The 13,195-nt window shown below is 28.7% G+C and overlaps 1 protein-coding gene across 1 annotated transcript; it reads left to right on the forward strand.

Annotated features, from left to right (window-relative positions):
* Positions 1 to 7,146: 7,146 nt before the first annotated feature.
* Positions 7,147 to 7,861, forward strand: LOC136079963 (uncharacterized). Its single transcript, XM_065796621.1, has 3 exons — positions 7,147 to 7,300; positions 7,516 to 7,614; positions 7,701 to 7,861. The coding sequence occupies exons 1-3, from the start codon at positions 7,243 to 7,245 to the stop codon at positions 7,808 to 7,810; spliced, it is 267 nt and encodes an 88-aa protein (XP_065652693.1). The 5' UTR covers positions 7,147 to 7,242; the 3' UTR covers positions 7,811 to 7,861.
* The last annotated feature ends 5,334 nt before the right edge of the window (positions 7,862 to 13,195 follow it).

Genomic DNA, 13,195 nt, shown 5'->3' on the forward strand with positions numbered 1-13,195 from the left:
TTAATTGTGAATTCTGCCTTGAAAGACCTCGGAATTCTTTTCCCTAAAAATGTTATACATCCCAGCAAACTACGCCGTCAAAGATCTGCATATCGGAAGAAGTCAGTTGTGATAACTTCAATGGTTGGTTTGTATGCTGCATACAAATGAATTGCCTTTAAGAAAACTGATAGAAGTTATTGATGGGAAATCTACTGGTCGAAGAATTTCCAAAGGACAATTAGCAGGCGTGATGGAACTTGATCCTCAACATAAACCTATAATTGATTTCTCTCCAGTATCAGGTTGCGTTGCTGAGGTTGATGAGACTATAATGAGGTGCCTGAGTACAGATCAGGTGTACCTGCTTAATATTCGTCTGTTAATTCAACGTGGTTACAACGCCAGTAACAACTACATTGACTACTAGCAAACTGCTCAACCTGGTGCAGTCATTCATGCCAGATGGCTAACTAAAGCCAACCGTTTGTTGAGGTTGTATGTTTCCCATAATCTTCCCATATTCTTCATAATGTATCCTTCCCATATTCTTTGACAAATTGTTTTCATTCATACTGAACTTCTATGTACCGTCATGGTTTTTATATCAAATCTCATCCGACATGCCGAAATGGTGCCAAAAATTTCTTTTTCATGTTGTCGCTTTACCAGAAACTTGACAAGCCTGATCAGGAGATTGTTGCGCCAGTTATGCAAAACAACAGCTACTTTTGCCATCCGGAAAATATCTTGGTGGCAGCTGTTGGTGATGATGATGGAATTATCAGGAAATTTGCTTGTGAAAAAATTCTGCATGCTCGTAGTGAACATTCCGATGATAGAATTCGTTGTTTTGACAAAAGCTTGATACAAATTAACTCCAGGTGCAGGTCATACTAAGACTTGATCGACTGGAACAAAGCTATCTTTGCTTCACTTCCACTTCTGGATGACATCGTTTCAGAAACAATTTTTAGTCATTCAAAAGTTATACCTAATTTTCTATGCCAATTGCAAGATGTTAAGAGGAATATCAAAGATTTATCGGCGGTCTGCGGTAAAGTATACGGACACGATTCACGCCACGGCGTTATCATTGTAATGAAGAAATCGAGAATAGACTTGTCTATTCTAGAAACTAAAGCTGATTTCCTACCATAAGTAAGACACTTATACTTAACATTTGTATGCTTAATATTTGTAATGCATGTCATGTTGGTTACTTGTTTTATTTTCTTACGAAGATGTGAAATTAGAGGCTAAAACCTATATGCGAGAAAGGCTCGAAAGTGCGGTAATTTGCAGACTAAGTTGCTAGAAAACGATGATGTATATTTAGTATATTTATAAAGTCGATTTAGTCGGGCAATCATCCTAACATCCTTGTTTCTATTTTTTCACTTAATATAACTTTATAAACTTTTAATTTTGTTATGATGCTGACCAATTAGTAAAGAGATTCGTTATTTGTAGTTTAACTTTAAAGAAAAATTAATTTTAAAGATAGAGCCATGCGTAAGAATATTATTCATAACGGTTTTTTTAAGTCAGACAAAATATCTGAACATTGAACCTAATTTGTTGTATTACATTAACTTAACTCTATGCTTACTGTATGTAACACAACTTCATTAATATGTTTTCTTTTTCTCATTATAGTAACCAGTTGATGCTTTTTAAAACAAAATGTGAAGTTATGTGCGATGGTACTCAGTTAGGGATGCGCAAAAGATAAAAAGTTTAATAAATCTGTCAGCCCAAAAAAGTTTTACCCGGCCCAATCTGTCTCCACCTCGCTACGCCATTGTTATTTTTTAAATTAAACGGTTTATTAAATTTTTTTAATTGTTGTGAAAGATGATACAGAGAGAATTTAAAAAATTACCATTTCTTATCTCTGTATCATTTTTACATATGATAATATATAAGATAAAACAATGTAAGAACACTGCTTATACAATTTCATTTGAATTTAAAGAGAGAGAATTTAAAAAATTAACTTTTTTAAAAATTCTCTTTGTTTAAATTCAAATGAAATTACGAGTAGTATTCTTATATTCAATTAAATTCAATACATTATGTAATGAATGGTACACAATATTTCACAATGGACATTATCAACGATTGGTTAAACTCCCTTTAGACATTATTAAAGGTTGGTATAGCTTTATTTGGACTGTTAATAATAATGATTGGTACAGAAATAAATCCCTTCGGAGAATATTTCCGCACGAAGGAATTCTTCTACGAACGCACTTAAAAGACGTGCGACTTAACTTAAGAGAGACGAAACGATAGTGAACGATGAAGAGGTTTTATGCTATTCCTTTGACTTGATTTTAATATAAATTTTATTTACTTTTATTCTCTTTTTATGGTAGAAAAAAAATGTTGAATAATAACTTTCATTAAAGTAAAGTCAGGAATTATTTTGTAGAAAACAGTGACTCTACAATAACCACGTGTAAATATAAAGTTGCATTAACAAACGAAATTTGCAACAAAGAGCTAAAGTACAATAAAAATACCAGCTCAATGGCAAATTATTTGTTTAGTAACCATCGTATTAATATTAAAGAGTCTAAACTTCCAAGTATAACAACTGGTCATCTATCAAAGCTACATTTACAAACTCTTACTCATTTTGTTCAAGCTCGCTGAAATATAGAGGTTTAGAAGAATCTATGTGTAACTTTATTCTTCAAACAGGCCAACCGCTGTCGATTGTTGACAACAAGCATTTTAATCAAAATGCTAGATTCGTTTGATAGCAAGTACAAATTGCCGAATAGACAAAGGTTTTCGTATGATATAGTGCCGCTTAAATTTGAATCATTTAAAATAAAGGTTATGCATCTTTTAAAAGAAACTGAATTTTGCCATTTAACAACAGATGGATGGACATTACAAGCCTCACATTCATACATCGGCGCCACTATACATTGATCAAAATTTTTGTTTGAAATCGATTTTCATTGCATTAAAGCACAGCCCAAAAGCTCATACTAGTCTATAATAAAAGGAGCAAATTGAATTAATTCTAAGTGAATGGAAAGTAAACGATAAAACACTTTCAACAAGTAGTGACACTGCTGAGAATATCAAACATTGTCTAGAAGATCTAATGAATAAATTGTACATACCTTATTTTTGTCACACATTAAATTTAATTGTTAAAGCTGTTTTTGTGAAAGAGAATGAACAATCATCTGAAGAAAATGATTGCGTTTTCATAATTTTAAAGAAAAGTAGGAAACTGGTTGGCTTATTTAAACATAGTAATAAACTTTCTGCTCAGCTAGTTAGTTGTGTTGAATTAAATATTTTGAAAGTTGATGATCCGGAAGATAAATGTTCAATTAACAAATTTAAACAAGACGTACCTACGACTTAATCAAAGGCCTTTTATTCAAACCAGAGAACAAAGATAATAAAGAATTGTTTTTAAAAAGCTTGTAACTGGAAATCATTGGCGAGCTAATTGATTTATTAGAACCAATACATGATTATACAAATATTTTGAGCCGATCACAGTACACCACTTGTTCAATTATATTACCAGTTGTTTATAAATTAACTGATTATTTTGCTAATTTTAAAAGTGAATCAAATAATCGTGCAATTATGAATCTTGCCATTAAACTCTAAGACAGTTTAAATTGAAGATGTGAAGATTTTCACAAAATTGAAAAGTTATACGCAGCTACATATTTAGATCCTCGATTTCGTACTTTTAAATTTATATCGAACAAAACAGCAAAAATTGCTTGTATTAAAAAAGCTCATTCTTTAGTTGTTCAATTGAGCCATGAATTGCAGCTCACACCGTCAAGTTTTCAGTTGTCTAGCCAAGAGTCGTCATCTAGTCAAGGAATTCCATCAAAAAAAAAGAAAAATACTGTTATGCGATGAAACAGTGTCGTCAAAAGATTTGTTACCAGTGGACGACGAAATCATCAATTATCTAAATATGAATATAAAAGTATCAGAAAATTCATGTCCCCCAGCATTTTATAAAAATAATTTATGCCAATTTCCCGTTTTGTCAAAGGTAGTGAAGATGCTGTTTTGCATAACTGCTTCATTAACGCCTTTAGAAGAGTTATTTTCAAGTGCTGCCGAAATCATCACAGAACGGGGAAATAGACTTAAACCAGGTAGCTGAAAAATGTGTCTTGTTGAGCCAAGACATATAAAATGCCAATCTTTGTTTTTTTTCTTCTTTATTTTGTAATTGTAATTTCCGTTTTATTTTGTTTGTTAACTCGATTTTAATTCATCTAGTAGATTAGAAGAATTAAAATCGAACAAAAAAATGCTCTTGTTATAACACCATGTATTAATAAAACAGTATTACATATCACCTAGTTTTTTTGTTTACTCTCTTAGAGTACTATTTGTTTCACACCATCTAAAGAGTAAACTGTCAAGCAACATTAAAGTACATGATTATAATAAAATTTTTATTCAAATAATTCGGCTAAATCGACTTTTAGTCGACTTTTAAAATGTATTAGTCGAATTTGGTCGACTTTAAAAAATATAAAAATCAATTTAGTCGACAGTCAAATAATTTCAAAGTTGTAGCAACACTATTATATATACATATGTATATATATATATATATATATATATATATATATATATATATATATATATATATATATATATATATATGTATATATATATATTTATATATATATATATGTATATATATATATATATATTATATATATATATATATATATATATATATATATATATATATATATATATATATATATATACATAATATATATTTATATATATGTATATATAAACATTTTCTTGCAATAAACATTCATTATAAAATAAAGAAACAAAAGAATTAATTACATTTCAATTCAACAATTAGATTTTGTAGAATTATTAGGAGATAAAAAATCGGAGTTAAAAAAACGTCGATTACTTTAGAAATAATTAGAAAAGTGTGAAATCAATAAAAACCCGCATTTATTTTCTGATTCAACTTACCCCAAGCAATTTGTTGCAACTTACCCCGTATGCATCATGATCACTCTAATCAATGTATATAATTATTTATATTAAATAAATCTATTTTTTTTTAATCTTTTTGTGTTTGAAAAAGATTTTTTTAACATACCATTACTTTATTATGGTCATATGGGTTTAGTATGGTTATATGGTCATTTGGGTTTACAGTGAAACCCAAAATAACTTCAAAAACAAAAGTTAGAATTTTACATCGAATTTATCAATAACTTTTGAAATTTTCAATATATTACTGTAAGTTTTTTTATAGCTGACGTGTTATAATTATTGTTATATAATGTAAAAAAAACTTAGGAATATTATATAAAAACTACTCTTTAAAACGCATTGTTGCAACTTACCCATGTTACAACTTTTTTTTATGTTGTTTAATTTTTTTGTTCTTTAATCCTTACAAATTCGTAAAATATAATAGAATCTTTACAGAGTAAGTAAAATTTAGAAAAAAAATAAAATTACAAAGTTACGTTATACAAAAAAATATATAAAATAAAACTGTAAAGTATTAGAAATTACTTCAAAGAACGCGGAAAACTTGCAGAAGACCGACGGTCTTGTCATCAAGAAACCGCTATGCGTTACTAATATTTTTGGATGCTTTTATTTAAAATAAGTTTATATTTAAAAAAAAAAAAAAAAAAAATGTTATCGGTTTTTGTCAGAATGAGAATAAAAATCCTAAATGCAAAAAACAAAGAATGCAGACAAAAAGAAGTTTTTAATTTTTTAATTTTATTTTAATACACATAAAGTCATATCTCGACTTAGTTAAAATTAAAATTATTTACGAAAATCTCTGGCGAATATTTTATCATATTTGATAATAATAAATTTCCCTTCCTTTCGAAATCTTTTTACATCTTCCCAAAGCTTTTTTCTTATTTCCATCGTTTCGTTCGCATAGTCTTCATTAATGAATATTAGTCTTGCTTTTACCATGCCGAAGATATAAAACCCAAAGATATAATATATAAAGATATAAAATCTTTAGACATTTCCTTTGCGTATTCAATCATACGGGATGTTAAAAATATTGGAAGATTGTGTTTACAAATAAATGCGTTTTTTATAGTCTCTGCATTTGATGCCCGGTCTGAGGACACCAAATGCAGGGACTATGAAACACGCATGATAGGCTTCACTCTGTTTATGCAATTACTGCCAATATGCACGTTATCCGGAGTGCCGTATGGGAATATACATGCATCTGTTTTTTTTTCAATTAGTAAAAAATGACAACTTGTATGTTTGTGATGTCCATTGGACGTCCCATCACATACTATTTTGGAACTGGACGAATAGACCTAAACGTTACGTCTTATGGACGTCCAATGACGTCCTGTGCCCACTGGGATCAAGCAGCTTGTCATATGACAACGGTAAAGACTAAGATAATGACAATATTGACAAAGCATTTCAATTTTTACTAGTGACAGGTAACCATTATTTTGTATATACTTGAGATATTTATTTGCTAGGGATGCTAGAAAAGTTAAGATATGAATTTTTTTAAATTAAAAAGTCGCTTGATTTACCGCTTATTATTTTGTCGACACTGAGTTTAGCAAATAAAAAAATTAAGCGGCTGTAATGATAAAACTTATTGATGAGCTAAAATATAAACATTAGTCTTTAATTCTTATTTGAATTTATAAACGACATTAGGTTTTATAGCATGCGAATACGCGTTTTTTTACGCACACAATATTAAAATTTTTTTGCAAAAATAGATTTTGTATAAAATAGTTTTACTAGTTGTAAGCGCGTAATGACGGCTTTAAAAGAAGAGATAACAAAGTATATTGAGCTTAAAAGCAAACATCCAAATAGAAATTAAGGCAAACATAAACAAAACAACCAGTTTATTATTGTTAAACCTTTTTTAAGTCAAGCGCGGCGTACCAAAATCTATTGATTAATGTTAGTTTTGCAGTTTGTTAACGGTTTACTATCTCAGCATACGTATTTCAAAAAACTTTATTTTTATAAGGATTTACGTCAACATTACTTCAAAATCGAAACTCCGTGTATTAACTTTATTTGTAAAGCTCATTTTTGAAATACAAAATAAATAAATAAAAATAACTATTCTTTAGAACAAATAAAAGTGTTGAAAAGTATATTTACTGTCCTTAAAAAAACACGTGATGTTTACCTTCGGCTAGTATAAATACTGTTTCACTTTCATTTCTTAAAAAGTTGATTTGGAAAATGAAGACAGTTTTTGCAATTTTGTTTTTGACATTCATTGCGTTCACATATGCAAAAAGTTAGTTAGAAATATATTGATTTTTTCGCTTATTACATTTATAATTTGTAAAATCTATTTAATTAACAAATTCAATTAAATCTTTTATCTAAAAATTTATTTCTATTGAAAAGTTTGTTTTCCTGTACGCATACAAACAAAATTAAATATGTACATAATATAAACATTACAATAAATGCAATTGCATTGAAGTCATAAACATAAATTTAACTTAGGTTATGAGGATGTCAAAGAAGAAATTAAAAATGAAGTTGAAAGAGAAATATTTGAGGATCTTGAAGAGGAAAGTGACGTGTTAGATAGTAACGTTAGAGGTAGTTTACTTTTTCTCTTTATTATTAATTTATCCACTGCAAAGTTTGGGTAAATTTTTAAAAAAATGTATTTTTGAAATTTTTAGAGTTAAATGATGCAAAGCCATGGAGATTTCGTAGAGCTATTCGAAGTATACGATGGAGAAAAGTTGGTCCTTACGTACCAATTATTGTTAAGATGGCTGGTAAAAAGTAACGGAAACAACTAAAATTAATCTTTTTGTCATATGATATAATTCGTTTCAAATTATTTTTGTATTTTCTGGTCTAATTGCACTTTTTTGTTAGCGAGACACATGCTATGATAAGCGAGGCAATTATTGTGTTAAAAGTTAAATATGTTAAGAAAGTTAGGTTATTAAAACTGATACAAAATTCTTTGATTTTACATTTTACAATACGTAATTGCTTTATTTAAACGTTTTTATATTTCCTTTAATAATTCCACGATTAAAAAAAAAATGAATAAATTGGTCTGAATAGTAATTTTTATAAATGATCTTCAAATTTCAAAAAAGCCTCCTTAACATGGCTTTTAAAGGACGCCTAAATACAAAAGTGTTTTGCTTGCATAATCAATACCTAAAATAAAAAAGGGTCTAATGAGTTCCAAATAACATGGTTTTTTGAACATAGTTTTGTTTTCAAAAAGTATTTATCGAAAAAAGCAATAATTTTAAAATACAAGCTGCGGCTTGTATTTTAAAATTATTTGTAATTTATAAGTTTCTAAAGCCTAATAACTATCAGAGAAACGGGGCAAAATGGCAAATAGGACAAGTTTGGTTTTCATATAAAAAAAATGAAAAAATAGGTGGAAAAAAAAATTGTATTTAAGGACTGGGGCTATCTCAGTGCTTCCTGTTTTTTCAAAACTTTTGGAGAGAGTAATATACAATAAACTGTATAAATATCTAACAAATAACAAAATCCAAAATGAAAAACAGTTTGGCTTCCAAAAGCAACATTCAACCGAACACGCAATTCTTGATCTTATAAATAATATAAATTACTCCTTTGAAAACAAAAAATACGTCCTTGGAGTCTTTGTTAATTAATCTAAGGCATTTGACACGGTAGATCACGCTATCTTAATTAGAAAAATGGAAAAATATGGGATAAAAGGTAAAACTAAACTGGTTCAAAAATTTTTTACTAGACAGTAAACAATGCGTTATTGCTCATGGAAAAAAATCTTCAAAACTACTCAAAATAAAATGCGGTGTCCCCCAAGGTTCCATTCTTGCACCTCTTTTGTTTTTAATATACATAAACAATCTTCCTAAAGCCTCAAGTAAATTGGATTTCATAATTTTCGCGGACGACACCAATTTAATTTATACATCCTCATCAATTACAGAACTTTATGAAACTACAAATACTGAACTTGAAAAAATAAACAGTTGGTTAAAATCTAACAAATTATAGCTAAACACAGAAAAAACCAAATACATTCTTTTACATTCTAACCTTAAAAATATACCACCCGATTTACCTTCGCTAAATATAGATACTAAAGAAATAGAGAGAACCCAAGCAACTAAATTTCTAGGGATACTTATTGATGAGAACATCTCATGGAAATCACATATAGATATATTAAATACCAAAGGATTAAAAAACATTGGTATCTCTACAAAGCTAGAGCTATACTGTCTCCTGATAATTTAAAGTTTCTATACTTTTCGTTTATACAAAGCTACTACATATACGCTAATGTTGCATGGGCGAGTACTCATAGATCCAAACTAACACACTATATCAAAAACAAAGACATGCTGCAAGAATAGTTTTTAATAAGGATAGACTCTAGCATGCTGAGCCACTTTTAAAAAATTTGAAAGCATTAAATGTATATCAAATCAATATATTCCAAAATATGTTATTTATGCTCAAATATAAACTTGGACTTGTTCCTTCTTACTTTTCAAAGAATTTTTTCCAAAATAGCAAAAATAGATACCATACCAGAGGAACGGGAAACTTCAACGTACCTTTAAAAATAATCTCTCGCACTTTTCCATTTTGTGCCGTGGTCCTTATCTATTTAACAAATTAATATCAAAAAATACTCAACTGAAAAAATCGAATAACTTAAAACTCTGAAAACGTTATTAAAAGATTTTAAAAGATTATTAAAGATTAAAAGATCATTTATTAATTAGATTAAAAGATTAAAAGATTAAAAAAGAAAAAGATTAAAAAGAATTAAAAAGATTAAAAAGATTTAAATTAAATTAATTAATTTAATTAAAAAGATTAAAAAGAAAAAAAAAGAAAAAAAAAGAAAAAGATTAAAAGATTATTTAAGATTATTATAAGATTTTAAACACTAACAACTTTATGAATTTTTATTAACCCCAAAACATTTAAAACTATGTATTAAACTAACTTTGTTCCGAAACCAATGTAAACTCTATTAACTCAAAAACTCTAATTAACTCAAAAGCAACAGCAACAACAAAAACGCAAAAACAAATAATGGGCTTAATTATTAACACTTAAACGACCCTATACTACCTATTTAGAAAATCGTTTACCTACTTAAATTTATGTTTATTGAAACAAAATTAAAAAATTAAAAACTTCTTTTTGTCTGCATTCTTTGTTTTTTGCATTTAGGATTTTTATTCTCATTCTGACAAAAACCGATAACATTTTTTTTTTTTTTTTTTTTAAATATAAACTTATTTTAAATAAAAGCATCCAAAAATATTAGTAACGCATAGCGGTTTCTTGGTGACAAGACCGTCGGTCTTCTGCAAGTTTTCCGCGTTCTTTGAAGTAATTTCTAATACTTTACAGTTTTATTTTATATATTTTTTTGTATCCAGATCGTCAACTTTCAAAATATTTAATTCAACACAACTAACTAGCTGAGCAGAAAGTTTATTACTATGTTTAAATAAGCCAACCAGTTTCCTACTTTTCTTTAAAATTATGAAAACGCAATCATTTTCTTCAGATGATTGTTCATTCTCTTTCACAAAAACAGCTTTAACAATTAAATTTAATGTGTGACAAAAATAAGGTATGTACAATTTATTCATTAGATCTTCTAGACAATGTTTGATATTCTCAGCAGTGTCACTACTTGTTGAAAGTGTTTTATCGTTTACTTTCCATTCACTTAGAATTAATTCAATTTGCTCCTTTTATTATAGACTAGTATGAGCTTTTGGGCTGTGCTTTAATGCAATGAAAATCGATTTCAAACAAAAATTTTGATCAATGTATAGTGGCGCCGATGTATGAATGTGAGGCTTGTAATGTCCATCCATCTGTTGTTAAATGGCAAAATTCAGTTTCTTTTAAAAGATGCATAACCTTTATTTTAAATGATTCAAATTTAAGCGGCACTATATCATACGAAAACCTTTGTCTATTCGGCAATTTGTACTTGCTATCAAACGAATCTAGCATTTTGATTAAAATGCTTGTTGTCAACAATCGACAGCGGTTGGCCTGTTTGAAGAATAAAGTTACACATAGATTCTTCTAAACCTCTATATTTCAGCGAGCTTGAACAAAATGAGTAAGAGTTTGTAAATGTAGCTTTGATAGATGACCAGTTGTTATACTTGGAAGTTTAGACTCTTTAATATTAATACGATGGTTACTAAACAAATAATTTGCCATTGAGCTGGTATTTTTATTGTACTTTAGCTCTTTGTTGCAAATTTCGTTTGTTAATGCAACTTTATATTTACACGTGGTTATTGTAGAGTCACTGTTTTCTACAAAATAATTCCTGACTTTACTTTAATGAAAGTTATTATTCAACATTTTTTTTCTACCATAAAAAGAGAATAAAAGTAAATAAAATTTATATTAAAATCAAGTCAAAGGAATAGCATAAAACCTCTTCATCGTTCACTATCGTTTCGTCTCTCTTAAGTTAAGTCGCACGTCTTTTAAGTGCGTTCGTAGAAGAATTCCTTCGTGCGGAAATATTCTCCGAAGGGATTTATTTCTGTACCAATCATTATTATTAACAGTCCAAATAAAGCTATACCAACCTTTAATAATGTCTAAAGGGAGTTTAACCAATCGTTGATAATGTCCATTGTGAAATATTGTGTACCATTCATTACATAATGTATTGAATTTAATTGAATATAAGAATACTACTCGTAATTTCATTTGAATTTAAACAAAGAGAATTTTTAAAAAAGTTAATTTTTTAAATTCTCTCTCTTTAAATTCAAATGAAATTGTATAAGCAGTGTTCTTACATTGTTTTATCTTATATATTATCATATGTAAAAATGATACAGAGATAAGAAATGGTAATTTTTTAAATTCTCTCTGTATCATCTTTCACAACAATTAAAAAAATTTAATAAACCGTTTAATTTAAAAAATAACAATGGCGTAGCGAGGTGGAGACAGATTGGGCCGGGTAAAACTTTTTTGGGCTGACAGATTTATTAAACTTTTTATCTTTTGCGCATCCCTAACTGAGTACCATCGCACATAACTTCACATTTTGTTTTAAAAAGCATCAACTGGTTACTATAATGAGAAAAAGAAAACATATTAATGAAGTTGTGTTACATACAGTAAGCATAGAGTTAAGTTAATGTAATACAACAAATTAGGTTCAATGTTCAGATATTTTGTCTGACTTAAAAAAACCGTTATGAATAATATTCTTACGCATGGCTCTATCTTTAAAATTAATTTTTCTTTAAAGTTAAACTACAAATAACGAATCTCTTTACTAATTGGTCAGCATCATAACAAAATTAAAAGTTTATAAAGTTATATTAAGTGAAAAAATAGAAACAAGGATGTTAGGATGATTGCCCGACTAAATCGACTTTATAAATATACTAAATATACATCATCGTTTTCTAGCAACTTAGTCTGCAAATTACCGCACTTTCGAGCCTTTCTCGCATATAGGTTTTAGCCTCTAATTTCACATCTTCGTAAGAAAATAAAACAAGTAACCAACATGACATGCATTACAAATATTAAGCATACAAATGTTAAGTATAAGTGTCTTACTTATGGTAGGAAATCAGCTTTAGTTTCTAGAATAGACAAGTCTATTCTCGATTTCTTCATTTCAATGATAACGCCGTGGCGTGAATCGTGTCCGTATACTTTACCGCAGACCGCCGATAAATCTTTGATATTCCTCTTAACATCTTGCAATTGGCATAGAAAATTAGGTATAACTTTTGAATGACTAAAAATTGTTTCTGAAACGATGTCATCCAGAAGTGGAAGTGAAGCAAAGATGGCTTTGTTTTAGTCGATCATGTCTAAGTATGACCTGCACGTGAAGTTAGATTTTATCAAGCTTTTGTCAAAACAACGAATTCTATCATCGGAATGTTCACTACGAGCATGCAGAATTTTTTCACAAGCGAATTTCCTGATATTTCCATCATCATCATTAATAGCTGCCACCAAGATATTTTCCGGATGGCAAAAGTAGCTGTTGTTTTGCAATACTGGCGCAACAATCTCCTGATCAGGCTTGTCAAGTTTCTGGTAAAGCGACAACATGAAAAAGAAATTTTTGGCACCATCTTGGCATGTTGGATAAGATTTGATATAAAAACCATGA

Source organism: Hydra vulgaris, chromosome 05 (genome assembly GCF_038396675.1).
Source record: "Hydra vulgaris chromosome 05, alternate assembly HydraT2T_AEP".
NCBI lineage: Eukaryota > Metazoa > Cnidaria > Hydrozoa > Anthoathecata > Hydridae > Hydra > Hydra vulgaris.

What these genes read in the sequence shown, in the direction of transcription:
- LOC136079963 (XM_065796621.1), top strand. Translation starts at nt 7,243, where the DNA reads ATGAAGACAGTTTTTGCAATTTTGTTTTTGACATTCATTGCGTTCACA. An exon ending in TGCGTTCACATATGCAAAAA is followed by an intron (nt 7,301 to 7,515) that starts GTTAGTTAGAAA and finishes AATTTAACTTAG; the next exon opens with GTTATGAGGATGTCAAAGAA. An exon ending in GTTAGATAGTAACGTTAGAG is followed by an intron (nt 7,615 to 7,700) that starts GTAGTTTACTTT and finishes TGAAATTTTTAG; the next exon opens with AGTTAAATGATGCAAAGCCA.